Source organism: Gordionus sp. m RMFG-2023, chromosome 4 (assembly GCF_954871325.1).
Source record: "Gordionus sp. m RMFG-2023 chromosome 4, tfGorSpeb1-WG-v2, whole genome shotgun sequence".
NCBI lineage: Eukaryota > Metazoa > Nematomorpha > Gordioida > Chordodea > Parachordodidae > Gordionus > Gordionus sp. m RMFG-2023.
This window is the reverse complement of record NC_088778.1, coordinates 17260400-17282825: the sequence shown is the minus strand read 5'-3', so window position 1 is coordinate 17282825 and position 22426 is coordinate 17260400. Positions and strand designations below refer to the sequence as shown.

Sequence of the window (22426 nt, the reverse complement as noted above, 5' to 3'; positions counted from 1 at the left end):
AGTATGAAAATTTGTTTCATGATAATAAAAAAAAGGTTTAATACCATAAATGTATTTTTTTTAAAAAAATAAAATATTTATAAATTGTATATTACAACAAAAGAAAGATGGGTATTAAAATTAAAATAAATGAGAGAAAATAAAGCATGGATTTAAAGGAGTTCATTTTTTGAGGTTTATTTTTAGAATTGGGGCATATAAATAGAGGATATTATATATTGCCAGGACAGTTATTTATTTTTACTTTTAGAATGGTGGTATATAAATGAAGAACCATTGTATATTACATGGATATTGGCTTACTTTTAAAATTTGGGGACATATAAATGGAGAAAGCATTATATATCGCAGAGATATTATTAATAGTTAAAATATATATGAAATGTCATGGAAATAAATGAAATATTTGATGTATTTTGAAAATTAGTATTATTATATTAACCTTTAAACCTAAGGAAATGAAGAAAGGCATCCAGGGCCTCACAAATAATGGAATAAAAAAGTTGCTTAATGGGATAAATATTTTTTTTGGAGTAAAAAAAAGGAAAATTTTGATTTTTGTTAATATTTAAAAAAAAATAAATAAAAATTAGGGCTGTGCCGATATTAAATATCGGATCGGTACTGATATTTAGCGGGGCCGATACATGTAAAAAACCGATCCGATCCGATTTTACATTTTTTTTGTTATTTTATTTTATTTTATGTTATGTATATTTATTTTACATTATTATAGTATTTTCTAAATAATTTTTTTAAATTTTATTTCTTTTTATAGTATTTTAAAAGTTTTATTTTATAAAAATAGAAAGGAACACCCAAAGTTTTATTTATTTTAAATCTTTTTAAATAACGCCAATTTTTTTATTTATACTTTAAATAAAAGAATTTTTTATCTGAATTATGGAAATATTTTACCAAGGACAAAGATAATTTTGCAAAATGTGTTATCTGCGGAATCATCTGAGTCTGCCTTCAGTATGGCAGGAGATAAAGATAGTCCATATCGTAGATTATTCCCAGAAAATGTATAGGCTCGCTTATTTATTAAAAAAATCTAATATATTATAATTTTATATATTAATTACAATTTTATAATTCCAACATAAAATGGATTTATTAAATATATATTTTTTTATTATAGTCTTAATTGTAGAAATAAAAAAAATAAATTAAATTCATAATTCGATTTTTTGCATAAAAAATAATGATATCTTAATTACATTTGGTTCAAACGGGGGTGATTAAAAATCAGTAAAAATATCGGATCTGTATCGGTTTTGAAGCAATATCGGAAAATATCGAATCGGATCGGCGAAAAATATGTGGATCGGCACAGCCCTAATAAACATTATGGATGTTGAATATTTTGATAATGTTAATATATATTTAAAAAAAAGGATTGATAAATGAAATAAAAAAATAATGTGATCAAATAAAAAGTATGGCAAATCCTAGATATGAAAGTCAATTAAAAGTAAGTAAAGGCAGAACATGAGTTAAAGATAGATTGAAAGTCAAGAAGATGCTGCAAATTTCAATATTTTATATGTTACAAGTTTATGTATATACATGGGTAATATTGTATATGTAAGATTAATAGTATATTTTTGGTTTTCCATGTTAAAATGTAGATTTATATATATCAAAAGTTATAATAAAGGAGTAAGCCATTTATGATTTATTTTTGAAATTTTGGGTGTTATTAATGACGACCCAAGAAAAGTGAAAGAGCACCCATCATAGGAACAAAAAGCCTCATAACTAGTGGGATCAGTAAGTTCATGTTTAATATCTGAAATTTAGGATTATAATTTAAGGGATAAGTGTTTTAGGTAATTAAAGGGTAGAAATAATAAATTTGGGATATAATTGGAAGGGATAAACACATTTTACTGACTAATCTATTTAAATATTTCTCAAATCAACCTCAATGATGCTGAATAAATGACATCAAATTTAAGATAAAACTATCATGCCAAGATGCTATGGCCGACTACTTAAGATGATATGACCGACAAACCTGTATGATAAAAGGATGGACAACCAACAATACTATACCATATGGGAATTAAAGGATGAATGTGGAACCTCCTGGAACAGAAAAATAAATTTAAAAAAAATTATCCTTTTAGATCATATTTTCCAATTCATGTCTTTCCTTTTTCTACCCAAATCGTTTGCTTCTTTTCAAATTCACGGGGCTCAACGTTCCTTTCATTATTATTTTTGTTTCCATAATTCCTTTTCAAGTCCTTTCTCTCGTATATAGTTTCCACTTATCTAACGTCGTCCTGAGCGGCATTCCAAACATCATTTCGGCAGGGGATTTCCCAGTAGTTACATATGGAGTATTTCGATGAGGAATTAAAAAATTAGCTAAATTTAACTGGTCCGAAGTCCGACATCTCCTTCCAACATAGAAACGCGTTTTATAGTAGGTATATAAGTCAGTCAAACTTTTATTTGGGGTTATAAGATGCCGATCTAAAATGTTTTATGTTGTTTTTAAAAAGAAACGCTTTAAATACACATCCAGTAAACTGAGTACCGTTATCTGAAACAATGTAGGGAGGTAACCCAAATCTAACAAAATAATTACGCAAATTATTTATTACATTCGCCGAATTAATATGTTAAGATTGCAACTTCAACCCATTTGCTGAAGGCGTCTATGCAAATTAACCAATACTTTCCATGTAAAGGCCTGTCAAATCAAAGTTTATTCATTCCCAAGATCGGGTAGGAATGTTTCAATTATATAGCGGCAGTTCTCTGGCTCCCGATCTTCCTTCAACTCTTGCAGTATTTAACGAAATCTTCAACATCACGATCAATATTTGCCCAAAAAATATAGTATCTATAATTATTTCATTCGCACTATCTCAGGATGTCCTTGATGAATAACATTCAAAACCTCCTTTAGATTATCAGGGATAATAATCCTATCATTATAAAATAATAATCCTTCTTCGAACGAAATATTATTTTTAATTGATATAAATTTTTTTTAAATCTCTGAATAATTATTTATATTATCAATATACCAATGATTATTAATTTATTTAATAATCTCTTTCAGATTGTTATCATTCTTACTTATGACTTTGCTAAGAGTGAAAGATAAATCTTCTATTAAATTAATATTTAATTTTCTGATTTTATTTTCGAAATTATTTGTAACCCCATTGTTTTTTGCTCTCTCTACCCCCAAACGGGACAGAGCGTCGACACATTTGTTTTGATTACTAGGTCTATGAATTATCGCATAGTCGTAATTTAATAGCTTCGTCGACCACCGTATTAAACGGTTATTTTATTTAGGTTTCATTAGTCACCTAAAATATATTTTAAAGGTTTGTTATCCGTAACCAAAATAAAATGACTTCCATTAATATATTGATGGAACTTCTCGATAGCAAACATGATCGCCGAGGCCTCCGATCAATGGTGGCGTAATTCTCTTCAGCTGCCGAAAGTTGCGTAAGCAATAGGTTTTTCTGGCCAGTAAGAAATCGGTGTGCAATAACAGCACCTAGGCCACTTCGGAAGCGTCACAAGAAATCGATAGGAATATCGGCAGAATAAGGAGTTATTGTATCCTCTTTTAATAATATATTTATAACTTTATTAATTAAATATTTAATTTTCTTGAGCTGAACAACCAACTAACATTTTTACTCGTTAGTCGGTGTAGAGGCGCATAAATATAATGTAAATTTTGTATATACGACACAAGGTAGATAACATCCTTAGAAACAAACGTAATACTTTCATATTTGACGGTGCTTACAATTTTTTATGCCAATAAGCTTATCTTCTGTGGGGTGAATTCCGAATTCGTCAATAATATGACCCAAATAAGTAACTGACTTTTCTCCAATTTTAATTTTATAGGTGTTCGTTGTCAATCCAGACTTATGTAATCTTCTTCTAACTATGATATTCTCGCCCGCAATTATTATGTCGTCTAAAAATACATTAACCATAGGAATTTACTTTATTAGGTTTTGCATAAAGCGTTGAAATATTATCGGAGCTTATCAAATTCTCTAAGAAAAGACATTCCAAAAATAAGGGAATTCACTCCTTTACTAACCAGATAGGTAAAAATTTAGAAATGATATTTACCTCGACTTTCACTGTACATTACCCAACACTTCGATTTTGATATTATTAAACCGCATTAATTCATATGGAGGCGATAGTGATTATTTTCCAATGCGTCTCCAGGCAACTTCATCTATCATACTGCATGCAGCACCGGTATCGAATTCATTGTAAACCACAAACCATTTATCTTCGCATCAATGGTAACTTTATTAGAAAATATATTCAAGCAATGACTTTTTTTGCATGAAGTTAGGTTTAAAACTAGATTTATAATTATTATGATTCAATTTGTTGACAATATACCTATTATTAATGAATTTATTACCATTATTCTTAAAATACGTGTTTTTGGAATCTTGCGTCGGCTTATGACTAATCATTTGGTTAACTTCTACTTAGGTTTCCTTTCCCAAAGAAGACAGCGCTATCGCTAAACGCACGGTACCTTCAAAGTGATATTGCCTTCAGTATACTTAGCCCATTAGGTAAGGTAGGGGTTTTCTTCAACTTTTAATTGCATATATATATATCACTAAGTTTAAGGTTTCAGGATAAAATTTAGACAAACTCTCACAACATAACATTTTTTAAAAGATTTATTAAATATGATTATTTATTACAAACATCTTTTACCCAAACTAATTCTATTTTTAAAAACGACCCAGTTAAGATTGCCACAACGATATTATGTAAGCCTGAATATTTCACTCATATATGGCAGAAAGGTTTATTGCCAAATCTCGAGGCTTAAATAACATTATTTTAGCTAAAAACATAATCGGACCCTTTTTAAAAATCAGCCCGAATGACCGTTTAACAACACTAATCTAAACCATCCTATTGGCAAGCGACGCTCTTATCGGCTAGGCCACAGATGCTTTCCGAAAACCAAGATTATTTTTAATATTAATCAATCAAATTTTGCAGTGTCTATCCAAAAATAAAAACAATAATCGGATAAATTTTAAATATTTTTCGGGCGAAATGAGCAGAACAGACTTTTATTTATTAAAAAACATTTTTTATTTCATAATATTGTATATTTTATAAGTTTAATATAATAATAAATATAGGAGCCTAACTAGCCATTAAAATAATTTTTAAACATAGGGCGGGTTAAACAAAATATTTAGATAAATGGTTGGGAGTAGGAATTAAAAAAAACATGGTCAGGCGGGTTAAAAAAATTAAAACAATGAATGGGCCAGTTTTGTTTGGCTAAAACCTGCCTATTGCAGACTTCTAATGTGGATAAACCTTATGAAATTGATGAAGATCAAGGAAAAGGTATAATATAATGAAAATTCTCAAAAAAAATTATCAAATTCACAAACTGATTTTAAAAAATGATCACGGAAAGGGTGCTACTTTTAAAAATAACTTATAATTCCAAGCCTTAAATGATAATCAAATCTTTCTTTCTTTCTAAAAATTGTGAACTTTTCTTGTTGATAAGTAAGGAATGGAAAGTATATCATTCCAAAAAATTTAATTTTAAAATAATTAGACGCTATCCAAAAATTAAAAAGATACATTTATGATTGATCATATTATTGGCAATAGTAACTACTTTTATAGATTAGTATCTTTATATAAAATTTAATTTTTAACATATTTATAGCGTTTAAACAAAGAAATATCATATCTCGATGATAATTATAGTTTTCTAAAAACAATGTGTCCTTTTTATTAAGAAATTTTTTTTTAAGAGAAATTGAAATTACATAGGATATTCTGTATGGAATTACTAATTTAGCAATATTGTCAATGATAATTTTGTGTGGAAAACAGAAGTAGAAATATTATATATGCTCACATTGTTGCAGACAAAATTTTTTATTTATACCTAATATAAAATTTTTAAATTGCGAAATTTAGTCAAAATTTCTTTTGGGGAGATTTTAAAATTGCGAAAAAAAACTTTTTTTACTTTATCGTACTTAAAAAAGTCAGTATGGTTTTATAATATTTTTCCACAAAAATCGAAAGTTTCCGAATTCCCTGATTCCATATCCTAATACGACATACACTACAAGATTGGTGACTCTTTTTAAAAGTTCCATAAATAGGAGTCTGCTGTAGCGCCATTTATCGACGTGCAAACCACAAAATGGCGCTAAAGCTGACTCCTATGTATGGACATTTTTAAGATGCATTTAATTCATTAATCGCCTTAAACCCGTGCGAAATTTAATGAAAAGTCACATGACAAAATACCCAATTAAAATATCAAAATAGAATAAGCAGTATGAATGACAGTTTTTTAATTATATAATTTAGCAAACCTCATTTTATTTTATTGATAAATATTTTGAATAAAAAAATTATAGTTTTATAAATAAAACACATTAAATGTTATTTGAATATATTATAAATTATCTTTAAATTAAGGTACGAGTTTAAGTTATAACATTATTAAATATAAATGTTAAGTGTTCGAAATATTTGGATAAGATTTACTATCTGGTTCAAATATGATATTATTAGATTCCTTATCTTCGAGTGCTTTCAACATTTTGATTTTCCGTAACAAGCGCTCTTTCCCATTTTTAAGTGAGTGTTGTTGACTAGTTATTCCTATAATAAAAAAAATAAAGAATTATGTTGTATGATTACTTTCGGGTTCTAACTGCACTTCGATCAATTATACGTATTTTTTTTTAAACATAGTTACCATCTAATTAATACAATAACTATCTAATTATAAAGGAAAAATAATTTTTTGAGGTTATTTGAAATTTAAAATAGTGGGTTGATCTTAACTCAATTTTCACCCAGAAATGGAGCATTTGTTACAATTTTTTAAATAAAAATTTAAATTCGTTAAAAAAAATATATATAAAATTATACATTAGTGCATTATACCATAATTTTCATCACTATCATGGGATTGGTTATACTTCGAGAAATTATCAATGCTATCATTTTTTCCTATTATAATCTGGCCTATATTTTCGCCCGAACGAGTTATATAATTTTTGAAATTAAATTCCTCACTCTCCGAATGTTCCGATTCATTGTAACTAGACACCATTTTATTTTTATCATTGAGTAATTTATGTGAATTGTTTGTTGGTAATTCTTTATTTGTTTGTTGATTATTTCCATATCTACGGCGTTTGCTGTGAACAGTTAGATAAGGACGATTTTTATTGATTTTTTCTTTCGCCTTCTTTTCCAATATCAACTTAGATAATTTCGATTGACAAAGTGGAGGGATTTCGGAATCCCAAGGGATATAAGCGTGGTTATTATTTATATTACAATCAATTTTAGAATTATTTTCGAGTATAAAAGTTTTATCAACGGTTATATTATTGCTAAAGTTATCACAATTATTTTTGTTGATGTGATCCTCCGATGTTTTAATCTGCTTAACGTTATTGTGAACTATTTCCAACAAAGGCCTTTTGATAGTGCATGAATCAAATAACTCTTTTTTTGGTTTAGGCATTTCTAAGTGGTTAACCGAATTATTGTAAATACTTATTCTGTATTGTTGATTAGTATCATTTTCGTTATTAAAAAGTCGACAACCTGCCTCAAAATGTGAGTAAAAAGTCAGGTAAAAATCAAAACCATCGTTGATCGCATCCAAACGGTAATCGGGGTTTTCACGTTTAAGCCGATTGTTATTGTTGGCTCCGATGGCGATTCTATGATTCTTGCCTTGATTTGTTTTATTTTTATCGATTTCGAGATTCTCGGGTATTGAGAGAACCTCTACAATAGAGTGCTTATCATAGTGGGAATGTCCTTCCATCTTGAAAAGTGGCCCGATAAAGGTCGAATTTGAACAAACGTTTTTTTCGAGTGCTGGTGCAAGCAGATCTGTGTCATTTTTATAGACAGTATTAGAAACAAATGGAGAGCTCGCATCAAAGGAAGAAGAAGAGAAGGAACTAGAAGGGGAAATACTACTGATAAAATCGTAATTCTTTCTGCACTTTTTAAAAATGTTGCCCCTTTCACCTCGGGGTTTTAAAAACCTTTTAAAAGCGGATGGCTTCTTGATTGAAGATGTAGAGGGTTGTATAACAGGAGACGGCGGATGCTCTTCTCTCTCTGTGCATTCGTAAAACGATATTTGTGAGGGAGAATTGCAATTTGTATTAGGTAAATTATCCTTTTTAAAGCTTTTGTTAGTAAGATTAGCTTTATATGAATCGGAACTATACTTATTAGCATTATAGGTCTGATTTAATTTCGGGGAAGTGGAGGCGGAAGTGATGGATATTTCTTCGTCACAAGAACTGAGGGATGAAAAGGAAGAGGACGTTGATCCCAAATCGGAGTCCCAACCTATAAGTAAATTATAGTGATTGATATATTTTACACAATCAGTTTTCCAAATTTTTTGTTTATATTTTCAAAATATTTTGTTGTTTCCCTGCCCTATCTATTAGTAAACTTGATTATTTTGGGAAAATTATGTCTCTTGATTCTATGAGAAATGCTTATTCAATTTGTTTAAAATAAAAATATTTTCATAATAAATAAGACAAATATCAATTAATTTAAATAAAATAAGCTCTCAAAAATAAAAGAATTGGCAGAAAAATGTTATATGCATCGCTAAATAAAAATTTAAAAAGCGGTACGCCCTAAAAAAATTGTAAATGCAATTGCTTAATATATTTTTTCTCGTAGAAGTCTCTGATCGAGCAAGTTCATGAAATCTGCTTAAAATAATGAAGCTACAAAATAAAATTAATTCCTAAATTTTATGTAGTTTATATAATCTAAAAAAAATTTAAATAAGGATTAGACACTCCCTATTTTTTTATAAGATATGCATGTAACCTTCGAGCTCGTGTTGAAGTAGTGAATCAAAGAAAGCGAGCATCCCGGTATCTTCCTCAACACTAGGTTCAGCCGTGTCATAAGATGTCAGAAGGGATCTAGGGTACATCAATATAGCTTCATTTTCACCGAGCGTATTTTCATCGTGTACTTCATTGCTTGTATTGACAGCTTCATTATCGGCCTCTAATGATATAGGTTCCCTATTATTGGTCAAGTCTGTAACACATTATAAAATTAAATGAGGTGGGATTAGTAATTGTAAACTTTTTTCCCCTATTTTATAGGCTAAAATAATGCTAAATGGTATTAGCTTTCTGCACAACTGTGAATGCTACTTTTCTTATTATTTTGCAAAAAAACGAGTTACCATTACTTGTTATTTTTCGTAAAAAATCATGGTTCCCTTCCAAAAAAAGGATTTATAAAATAGAAGATACAATATTACATCCAAATTATTAAATAAGTTTAAATTATTCAATTAAGCATTCAATATTTAATTCAAGATGTGGGCACCATTTAATGAGAGTAAAATACATTTTACCTAAATTTAGAGCAGAATAAATGCCGGTGTCCAAAGAATGACTATTATCGATTATAATATCCGATTCATTTTTTTGACATGATGTTGCCATAAAATCTTTATCACAAATGACAAAATCCTTGCACATTTTTTTATCACTACTGGCAAATATATTTTTAACGTTAGGTCCAATTTTGAGTAAAGTTTTATCCTTCAACCCTATCGCGTTCGGGCTCCAAATCTGCAAATCACGATTCGTTTTTAAAACTAGATTTATATTTCAACGATGTAAAATTTTAAACCTTGATAATTTTTTCAACGCCTGATGATACCAATAAATTTTGATTAGGTTCAAACCTTGTTTGATTAACTATGGATCTGTGCCCTTTCATTATATAATAAGGCAAGTGGTACGTGGAAGCTTCTAGTATACATAGGATTAAATATAGCAGATGATAAAATACCATGAATATCAAAGTTTAACGAAAGTACACCGTCAGGAATCTTCCAAATATATACATTAAAATCATCCGAGCCTGATACGATATACTGGAATAATAGTAATAAAATTATAAATATAATTATATGGATCAACATATCGTGTATTTTTAAAAAGTGGCGATAAGCTATAAAATTAACAATTTGAATGATTATTAATAAATCTTTTAGCGTCGGTGGGGTAAGTAATAGGTGTTGAGCAAACTTAAATTTTATTTGAACACGCTTAAAATAAATTAAATATTGGTCATCCCTAAGTGATAAGAGCTAGGGATGCTACTGAATATAACTCTATTAGGACTGTGCCGATATTAAATATCAGATCGGGGTCAATATTATGCGATTTAAGGAATATCGGATCGGGCCGATATCTTTAAAAATCGATCCGATCTTTTTTTTTGTTATTATATGATTATATGTAAATTTATAAATTGTATTTTACATTATTTTAATACTTTCAAATAGTGTTGCATAATCGGCTAAAAACTACAAAAAATTACTTAGAAAAAAACACCTCTTTTAATATACTTAAAAAATAGATATTTTCCTCAAAAAAAGATTCATTTACAAAGAAGATTTAAAATTCTTAATAAATCAATATGTTGAAAAATCTTTTTGAACTTCAAAAAATATTTTTTTGCTTAAAATTTTAGGCGTGAAAATCACTAGTAAAATGTAACAAAAATAATATTACACAATATATCATTTTTTTTATTAAAAAAACATCAAATAAATAAATTTATTTTCATTAAAGAATATAAATAAATATTAATATTAAATCATATCATGTTTATTTGTTGATAATAATAAAATATTTACATTAAATATAAATAAAATAAATAAATAATAATTAATGGTAGGCATATCTTACGGAACGCTGACGGACGATTAGCCGATGCAGAATTTTTAAGTAATTTAGTTTTCGCCGATTTTTAGGCTAAGCCTAATTAAGTTTAGCCGATTTTGAGTAGTCTAATTAGGTTTAGCCGATTTTGAGTAGTCTAATTAGGTTTAGCCAATCTTTCACCTAAAATCTCGGCTAAGCCCTTTTGTAGTCGGCTAAAATTAGCCGATTACGCAAATTACTTCCAAAGATTTTATATTTATTTTTATAAAAATGGATTTTAAATCTTTTTTATATATAATAACTCACCCATTTTATTATTAATATTTTATGAAAGGATTTTTCATTTTTTAATAAATTTTTGATGTAGATAGTCAACATTGTAGAATTTTATTAATAGAAAATCTAGAGGCTCTCAGTTTTATATAGATATTCAAACCAACATATATATTGTTCACAGAGTTGTTAAAGGATCGAGATCAAAGATCGACTATCCAGGATTCGATCCTAAATTTGTCAATTTTCTCGGATTTATGATCCTATCTTAAATTGAGGATCGTGATCGAGTTCATTTTGTTTAATATTCAATCTCGATCCTTTGTAAAATTAATATTTTACTTAAAAAGAATAAATAAAATAAAAAATTTTAAATTAAATTATTTAAAAAAAATATTTATTAACATCATATTTTATCAACATCCGCCATATTTAATATTTCATAAATTTTATAGAGAACATTTAGATTTACAGCCTACAAGTTTTATTTATCTAATTATATATAATATAAATTAATTCTAGGTTTTAATAATGTCCATTATAGATTTGAAAGATAATACACCTACTATTGGTGTGATAGGTATAAATGAGAATCTTTTACATTTTCGTAAGCTATATAAGTATTTTACTTTATATGAAACGGATGGAAGTAACTATGCAATGTTAACTGCAATATGCTCTTTATATAAAAAGAACATATCTTTTTCAAAAGTTAGTATTTCAACCTCAAAAGGCAATTAGAAGTAGACCTGTGCGCCATTTTTTGGTTACACGAAAACGCCGCCGTTTAAGAAAATCGGCCGGCGCGCCAGCACCGGCGGCGCAGAAATTTCTTTCCTTTTTATTCTAATAATTGGTCAACATCACTGTTGTAATTTTTTTAATGTCAATCAGGATTTTGATGACTTTTTATTTTCTACTATTTTAAAATCATAATTATATTGACGTCATTATAGAATTCAATCAATCAAAAATCTAAAATTCCAAAAGTTACCATAATTTTATATATTTTAAAAAATGGATGTATCTACATTTAATAATTCTATAAATAATTTTAGTATCCTAACTCTGGATAATAAAAAGTCCATAGTCTGGAAATTTTTTTGCAAAAGAATTAGAGAAATTATTACTGCTCTAAGATATAAAACTGCAGAGGTTGAATTTGAATTGAGGAAGATCAAAAAAATGTCTAAGTACAATAGATTTAACATCAGACATGTTAGATCTTGACAGCATTGATCCATACCCGTTTTCAAATTGGCAATTCCAATGATAATAATAACAATAATTCCATGCACATGAAAACCTTAAAATTAAATGTCCACACGTTGGCATAGTATATTAACATTAGACCTGTACGCCGCCGGCAATTTTTTTTTAAATTTTTTATCGGCGTTCGGCGGCGCGCCGATTTAGCCGCCGCCTACTAAATTGTCGGCGGCGGCGGCGCGATATTTATTTAAAAAATTTTTTTAATAAATTTAATTTATAAATCAATGTATTACATTTTTTTATAATTTGGCGCTCTTTTCTAACACATTGTTATCATAGTTTATTTCTTAAATTATTTCTTGTCTCACTTCAATTTAAATTCATGTATTTTCTCATTCTCAGAAATAGACTAAGGAATTGCTTTTTCACTCAGATCAGAGTCACATAAACAACACATATTAGTAATATTCTATTGATTTTTATTATAACAAATATATATTTGAAATGCAAACAAAATATTAAGTAAGAAATATAATAAATCAGAATTCAGATTTAGCTAAATTATAATTATCATGAATAAATAGAATTTTATCAAGATTGGTGGGACATAAAGAAGTCCTTTTTGCATTGAGTATTAATCCAGCAATGGAAAAAATTCTTTCGCTGGGTGTACTGGTTGCAGGTATACAAAGAACCTTCCTAGCTAAATTAGCAAGCCTAGGAAGTTCCAGTTGCTTTTTCTTCCAAAAGGTTAATGCATCCTCTTCTGGGATATTATTTTGGCTTAGCAAAATATATAAATTTAAAAATCTAATATATAACTCACTTTTAAAATATTCTAATTTTTCGGTAGCGCATATACTTTCTTGTGACGACAATGTATAACTACGGCCAGTAGCAATTAACGGTGAAACTAATTTTAAGATATGACATCTTGGAAATTTAAAGGAATTAGAAGATCCGGATGGGTGTAAAAACTTATATTTCTTCCTGCTTTTGATTTTTCCGTAAAACAAAGGCTAACCACCAATTAGAATCATAAACACACGTTATGTATCCTGATATTTCTCCAAAAATTATACTTTCATCATTATATGATAAATATTCTATAGTGCTTTCTATTGAATTGGAATACATTTTACTTTTAAATTGATGTAGACCTGTTGGAATCACGGTGTGAAATTTCTGTGTAGGTATAGGTTTGAAAATCTTTCCCTGAGTAATAGTTCTTCGTAATCATAATTTTTTTGAGTCATATATTCAAAATATATGCCTTTAATATTTTCTTTAAAGAACTCGTACAATTCATATGATGTGGTTAATTGCTTTGAGTAAGGCCTTTGTAAACTAGCTCTAGCGGCTAATCTTTTAACAGTGCCACCAATCCCATTACAAACACTTTTCTCGTGTGCTGTAGCAGAAAAATGTCATTCCGTCTGTACCTCGAAATCCATCTCATGATGACAAATATTAATAAAATTTTTACGATTTTTATACTGTGCAGCGGATCCATCGGATAAATAAAAAATTTTATTTGGCATACAAATTTTATTAATTAAAAAATTTACCAATGTTTTTTGGAAATAATGTGCTGCTATTGTATTGTGTTGCAAAGATTCGGATATCATTAGATAATTTAGGCAACAAATATTGGCAAAATTATCTTTATAATATATAACAAAAGGGTGAACAGTGAATTGTGCCCTATTCCAATAAACTTTGTACATCATCCTGAAGTATAAAACTATAGTTTTTCTGAAAAATCACATAAAATTAAATATTAACCTTCGTCTAAGTTCAATTTTAGATTGTTTTGACACAACGATTGTTGCGTTGAAATAAAAGAATGGAGTAATAAAAATTCCATTTTTTCAAAAAAGGCATTGATAAATTCATCTACTGGCTTGGTTGTTGTTTCAAGAGTGGTTCTATCTACGGATAGCCATTGTTTGTATGTTATAAATTCGATGTCCTTAAAACGAAACAATATTTTTTTGATCGCGTAAATGTGTTGACCCTGGACAATTATCACATTTGCCTATATAATTGGATGGTTGAGGCGGATTACAAATTATTAAGGGTAAAATATGTTTGTATGTTTTAAAGGCAACATATCATCTTTAGTTAAATTTGATCCAATGATCATTAATTTAAAATTTTGGTGGTAGCTGCAAACACATACATGATGTGTACCACTACCTCCAACGAGTATATAAATTTTTGGGCGAATGCTTGCAAATTTTAAAAAACCAATTTTAACATAAGGTGTCATTTCTTTAAAAAATATATAAATTTCTTTCAAATTATCTAAAATTAATCTTTTTTGTATCGTATTCTTTTTTCCGTCTTTAATCAAAATCGAAACGCAATCTTTCTTAGCTGGCATGATTCTGCTTATTTCGTCCGTACAATAAAATTCTTGTACAATTTTAACTGTATATTCATCTAGTTTTTCCAGGCTTGGGGTTAGGTGTTAATAGAAATAACTTTTCCGCTATCAATAATTTAGGTCTTGCGATGTATTTTATTGTATTAAATTCATTCATTATTTTGGACACTGTTCAATTTTCTGGTAATATCGTCAAAATATATTTATAAGTTTTAGATAGGAGTGGGAATTTTTTTGCTTAGAATATCATCATCTTTACTGATAGAAGCTGGCTCAATCGCATTTATATCTAAATTGGATTCTATAGCCTTTTTAATTTTGTTAATTGTATATCTTTTTTCTGTTAACCTTTTTTTTTATTGGAGATTCCCCAATTTCTATCAATGATGTATTAATTGATTCAATAGCCGGGTTCTCTTCGGTATGGATGAATATCAGGGTCTATAAATGCGTCATTTGACTTATAAGCTGTTCCGAGTTTTCTTCGACATTTATCACATATCTTTACATCTGAGTGAAGTGACATACAAGATGGTATATTTCTAAGATTTGTAGTTACATTATTATGTTTCAGTATTTTAAAAAATTTATAAAAATATCACTTATTCGATTATCTAATAATTACAGGTGTACCGTACCACCTTTAGGGAGTTAATCCGATACGATATTGCAGATATTATATTGATATCGGCCAAATAACCGATATCACTAATCTAATTTGCTCGCTCTATATATTATATATTTTATCTTAACTTAAAATAAATAATTATAAAATTTTAATTAACCTAGTATTTTAGGGCTATTTATCCAATTATATTCATATATGTAAAATTATATATAAATATATAGTAAAAATGTGGTATAACCTTTTTTTTGTTCTAAAAACTTTATTTTGATGTAGAAAATAGTATCTTATCTACTATCATGATAAACTTGTTAATTTTTGAAAAAATTATTGATTTAGTTTTAAAACCTAAAATTTATTAATTATTTAGTTTTTTATAAAATTTATCACTTCAATTATATAAGAATATTCTTAACTCAATAAAAATATTTTCTTAAATATCAAAAAATTAAATATATCGAAAAAAATAAAAAAATCGGCCCGATCCAATGAAAAATATCGGTACATTCCTATAATTTTTTTTACCTTTGATATTATAAGAATAATTAGAATTTATTATAGTTTTTTTAAAATACCAAGAAATTAATTAAAAAATGAATTAATATAGTGAGCATGTGTTATTGAATGATTAATCAATTTTAAAATTTTTATTTAATTTATTGATTGACACTCATTTATTGTTATTCTTATTTACAAGTAAGGTTATGCCGATTTTAGAAAATCCGATCCAATATTAATATTATTTTGGGCTATTTTATGATAATAATATTTCTATTTTGTGCACAATAATAAATTAATATTTGTAATATTTTAAAAATATTAAATTATTTTAAAAAATTGAGTAGCGAAAATTTTGATATTATTTTTGTCATATATGAAATGCACAAGATTTCATATATTCAAGAACTCGAAACTTGGTTGAACATATTTTATTAATATTCATTAAATATATGTTATATGGGCAAATATAAAATAGATTATAAATAATGTAATAAATTGAATTTCTTTTATAGACAGATAATTTTTAAAATTGAATGAAAGCTCCATTTATTGTTATTTTCATTTACAAGATGAATAATCCTTTAAATTATATCAAATAGTTCAAAAAAACCATTATAAACTGATTTAAATATAATTTTATTCAAAGACGCCCCATTTCGGGAATATATTTATACACTTTTCAAAACATTTTTATCGATTTTGAGAGAGAGGATGGCCGCGTCCCAGACCACCAATTTTTTTTATAAGTATAAAGGAAGAGTTTAATAATATCTACTAAAAAAAATTTTTAAATTGAAGGTCGTATTATTTCCAAAAAATCGTTTTTAGTCCTTAAATATTAAATAAAATGGCCGGAAATTGGAAAAAAAAGTAGAATCTTTGTACGTAATTTGGATATTGAATTTGTTATTTACAATTATGTAGTTTTTAAGACATGCTTAATTGAATGAAGGCAGATAATGGTAAAAATAGGTCATTTTTGCCACTTTAAACCCTAATATCTCCAAAAATATAAATCTTACGAGACTAAAATTTTAGCTATTTCTTAACTACACTAACCTTTCTTTGCTTGCCAAATTTTAAAAAAATCGAAGGGGGTCGGCCTAAAATTTCATTTTTTTGCTTATTTGAGGAATGACCTAAGAGATTTGTCTGAAGTCTCATATGTTTGCACCACTGCCGATTGAGCGGTCATCGAAGGTATATTATATTTATAATGTTTTATTTTAGGACTTTTATCGGAGTTACTGCCCATTAGTTCGGACTATTAACTCTCGAGAAAAGATCAGTAGCTTTGGCACTGAGGGGTATAATTGGAAAGCAAACATATGTTTCGGCTATGGAAATTATGGATATCCATAAGACTTATAAAATTCATAAGATGTGACCGACAATGGAATCAACTTTGTCAAGGCATTTAAGTAATATTTATATTTAACAAAAAATTATTTAAAATAAATTTTTAGAGTTTTTAGAGAAAATGAAGAAGAGAGTGTGAGGATTTAAAATTAATAAATTTGGGTTATTATCTGTTGATGACCCTAATAATCTAACTATTAGCCTACCAACACTTCAACGCTGTTGTTGTCATAATCTGAACCTTATTGCAACCACAGATGAAGAGAAGGCAGAAAATGATATCAATTATAAGGGAATATCATGATCAACATTTGCTGTTTTGCTTTAATTAACAAACAAAATATGTCCCCTAAAATGGCTGATATTCTATTGTAAAAAATGGGAAGATATCTTATATAATTAAAATTTAAAAGGTTATGGAACCATTGGCAACATGATTGAAGACCTTAGAACAGGAGGATAATATGGACTAGGGATATTTAACCCCACTTCTAACCATACTAATAGATACATTAGTGTTCTTAGAGATATTTAGAAAAGGTAATAAATTTTTATGCAATTATTTTAAATTGATATATCAGATATCTGCAAAATTTATTAAAAATTGCAATGAACTTGGCAAATTTAGTAAAATATTTTTGCCTCTGATATCTGGTAAAATTTTAATGGGCCAGCAAAGAATTAAAAATTTAATAGATTTTTTGAATTTTAAGCTAATATTTTGAAATTTAATCAATATTTAAGATATGACCCAAATATACTATATAGATAATGGGCCAGACCTGATTGTAAAATTTAAAAGAGCTAAGTTTTGCAACCTGATTTATATGAATGAACACTTATTTAATGATAAATTAATTATCATTTCTTAATATAGATTTCCTTCATTGTATGATGACAGTAACATATTAGCAGCAATAATTCACCCAAAATTTAAACATTAGCCTTATATTAATCTGCCACAAAATCTGCTGGTAAAAGAAAGGATAATTGCCCACTTGGAAAATGTGCATAATCAACCACATGCAGATGCTTATAATGGATGTATGAATGAAAAAGATATCTTCTTTGAGAAAAATTATTCACAAAATGATCTTTCCATTAATATTTTTTTTTTTATTCAAATGATGATTCAATTAATATTTTAATACTTATGTAAATTTAAAAAAATATATTTATTGAAAGAGCTCTTGTTTAGTAAAGCTAAGTATGTACTTAATGAAAAACGTGAATGTTTAAATGTGACTTAGAAAAAATTTTATTATTAAAGGCTAATTTTAATTATAAATATATATTCTATTTGTTATATTATATTATTCAATTACAATAAATTTACAACATATTTAATTTATTTATATATTAGTTAATTTTGCAGAGATCAAAAATTTTCTTCAGAAATTTAAATAAGGATAGTGATCCTTTTTTTAAAAAGATCGTGATCTGGATTCGATCTTTTTGTAAGGATCGATTAACGAGCCCGAATGTTCAAAATAAATGCCTACATTATTACATATAATTTTTCGGTTTGAGTTAAGTACAAATGCTAAGGTAAACTGCTAATGCTAAGGTAAACCGGTGGGTCTTTATCGCTCGGCTAAAAATATTGCTCGGCTAGGAAATATCGCTCGGCTAACCACATAATAAATCATTTATTACTAATTATCGCTCGGCTGAGAAATGTCGCTCGGCTAGGAAATATCGCTCGGCTAACCACATAATAAATCATTTATTACTAAATATCGCTCGGCTTACCACATAATAAATCATTTATTACTAATTATCACTCGGCTGAAAAATGTCGCTCGGCTAACTACACAATAAATCATTTATTACTAAATATCGCTCGGCTGGAAAATGTTGCTCGGCTAACCACATAATAAATCAAATTCTAGACTAGTGACATAATAAATCATTTACTACTAAATATTGCTTGGCTGAGAAATATAGCTAGGCTATAAATAATCCTCTATTTATATATTATATTTACTATCATATTCTAAGTGAGCTTTCATTTTCTTAATATTAATTGAGTATTATTAATTTTTATATATAAAATAAGTGTTGGAGGTATGAAAAAATTTCTATTAGATATTTAAGCATCAATACTTTTATAAAATTAAATTTAACCATAATCCTTATTTTTTATAAAAGTAATAAAAATAATATTCTATCCTCTAGATGGCGTCAATATTATTAATTTTTTCTAAATAAAAATAATGAATGGATTTAATATATTTTTTTTAAATATCTAAATACTACCAAGTTAGCCTCCTAAATCAACACACCCACTTAGTAACTTGACCCAATCCACGTCATGTACGCAACCTTCTTCCACTGTACTAAGTTTGAGACTGTTCTTCCCTATCAAAAGTGAAATAGTAAGTATAATCACATTCTGTTTCAGATATTATAGCTTCAATACATTTATAAAATAAAATTTACTCATTTTTTTACATTCATGATAGTAAAAAAAAATATTTTTCTATCCTCTAGATGAAATTTTTTTTATCATTCAAATTTAGAAAACAAAAATTTTGGACTGGCCTATTTTAGCTTATTCTACCAAGATGCACTAAAATGTCTAACGGTGTTTTTTATTGTATTCTTTTCTATATTTTAGTAAATTAATTACTAGTCTTTTTTAAATTTTACCATTTCCATTGATCAGAGTAATTCGAGTAATTCTTTTTATTAATGCATAATTATAAATCATAATTTCACGATATATATATATAATAATAATGATGTTATAATATAAGTGATTATTTATATAAAATATAATTTATTCGGCATCGGCGAAGAGAGGATTAAAATATATATTTAAGATAATATAATTATATATATTGACGAAATAAATAATATTAGTTATTCTAGAAATATAAGAAAGGGGCAGGCGAAGGTCGGGACAAGTTCACTTCACTATATTATAAACCTAATTATGTATATTGATGAAATATATCTGTTACTTTAATGGGTGAAGGGCATGCGAAAATCAGGAAAAAATAGGGAATTAAAATTTATAATAAATATTTTCATAATTGCGAAATTTAAAAAATATTAAGTAGTGAGTTCATAAATGCATTCTAAATATATTAAAGAAGTGAAATAATAAAATAAATTAACGATAAGAAATAAAGCATTAAAAATATAAATGTAGGACCCCTAAGCGAGTAAACCCGATTCGAGAAATATTCCAATAAAAAAAATTGTAAATGCTATTATGTCTAAAAAATTACACAACATAATTTTTATTTTAATGGATGGCCATAATAAAAAATTTAAGTGATTTATGCAACTATTGTAAAAATGAATTAAAATTTTTCGCCATATATAATATATTAACTAAAAAACCCTTTAAAATAATTAAACCCCAAAATTAAAGATATTACAATGATCTAAGAGAATGAATTTGAAAGATAAATCTCAGAGAGTGAGAAGAATATTTATTAAATAATTATTATCCTAATTTCTAATACCCGAATCAGTAGATTGTTATGATACTTAATAATTATATGAAGATAAAGCGTTATCATTGTACAACTAAAAACTAGAACATTAATTCCCTTAGATAAATATAATTTAGTTGATATTATTTTTCGAGTCCTTTCTGCTTTAATTCTACGTCGCTGATGTGGTTTTTTTGAGCCTTTTGGTTCTAAAACAGATAAAGTTTTATTTAATGAATGTAATTTATCTAAGTTTTTACTATTAAGTAAATCATTTAATGTATCATGACAATCTATCGATTCGGGAATTAAATAGTTATGATACTCATTATTTAAAAAATATTCTCCTGTTCCTGAGAAGGATCTTTCAAATTCTTTTTCTTGTAACATTGTTATATCTTTAATTTTTTCGATTAATTCTTTTAAAGGACGTTGTTTCCAGTTTATATGTGATTTTAAAACGTGATTCATAGATTCACAGTTGTTATTTGTCCATAAACAATTTATTATTTTATTTTTTAGGGGAATGTAAACATGTTCATAAATTACTTTTTGAAATTTATTTTTTATATATGGCAAAAATATATTTAAATTTAGATTATTACAATAATTATATAAATCATTTAATTTTTCATATATTTGGTCGTTCCGAGAAAATACAAGCCCATTAAAAGAAAAAATATCCTATATAATTTTTTTAGACATAACAGCATTTACACCTTGTTTTTCCTACAAATATTTTCTTATATTGTCTTTTAAATGACGCGTGCATATTAAATGAGTATTAAATTTAAATATTTCCCGAATCGGTTTTACTATAGCCTTTTCTTGGTCACTACCAAATATGATATTTTTAATATTAATTTTATTTTTTAAAAATACAGAATGTAAATGAGAAAAAAAGTATGATATGTGGTCATATCAGAATCCCCATGCAAATATATTGGTCCTAAAAATATCGGGGATTCGTCTTTTTTATATCTTTTAACTGCTATATGTTTAAATACTATAGCAGTAAGGTATAGATCACCCAAATTAAATGTTTTATCAACGCCTAATATACAGAAGTTAGCTTGGTTTGACAAAAACTTTATAGTTTTAATAATAAAATGAGTACAGCAAATTATCGATGGTGTTTTGTCTTTGATATGAATGATTGATTGGATAAATGGCGAAATATGTAAATCATTAGTAATGTGTAAAATATTATCCGCGAAATTTAGAGGTACTTTTGTATCTTTTTTAAGCTTATAATTTAAGTTATAAATTTGTTTTAAATTTTTTGGTTTAATAGGGTCTTTTTGAAATATATAATTATTATAAATATTGCGACATGTTTGATTGTCCTTTATTTGATTTTTAATATTCGATAATAACTGATTTGATGTCCGTACATAAGGATTTACAATCTTTTTGGAATTCCCATGGCAAGCGGGACCGGGCCATTGTCCTACATATTCTACTAAATATATTTCTTTAACATCATGATTAGGGTTTTCAATAAAATTAATTTTTAAAATGCGGCGTTTATACTCTTTACTTCTCTTTAAAATACTATAGTATTTATAAAGAACAATAATATTTTTGGTTAAAGGTTGAGGTTCTATTTTTTTTTAAAATTCTAGAACCACCTAGGCGAGTGTCCTACCTAAATAGGCCATCTTTAAAAATATATGGACCTTGAACATTATCGTTATATATATTATAATATAATTTTTTTGAGCTTGATTTTGAACCCGTCCATGGTCCACAATCATCTATATATAATTTTTTATTCTTATAATTTGTAAAATTCTTATTAGAAATTAAAAAATACACATTATATTTAATGCCTAAA

The 22426-nt window shown here is 27.1% G+C and overlaps 1 protein-coding gene across 3 annotated transcripts in view; it reads right to left on the bottom strand.

The window, feature by feature from the left end:
- Positions 1-6418: 6418 nt before the first annotated feature.
- LOC135928210 (putative uncharacterized protein DDB_G0277255) overlaps positions 6419-22426 on the bottom strand; it is a 34991-nt gene continuing 18983 nt past the window's right edge. The window contains exons 7-12 of one of the 3 annotated variants that reach the window (XM_065464599.1): positions 9904-9988; positions 9742-9863; positions 9461-9680; positions 8917-9135; positions 6979-8415; positions 6419-6690 (exon numbers count right to left, since the gene is read on the bottom strand). In XM_065464599.1, coding sequence (XP_065320671.1) covers positions 6542-6690; positions 6979-8415; positions 8917-9135; positions 9461-9680; positions 9742-9863; positions 9904-9988 — 2232 coding nt within the window. In that variant the 3' untranslated portion in view covers positions 6419-6541. The remainder of the gene's footprint in view (positions 6691-6978; positions 8416-8916; positions 9136-9460; positions 9681-9741; positions 9864-9903; positions 9989-22426) is intronic. The other 2 variants (XM_065464600.1, XM_065464601.1) reach the window with 2 other exon arrangements.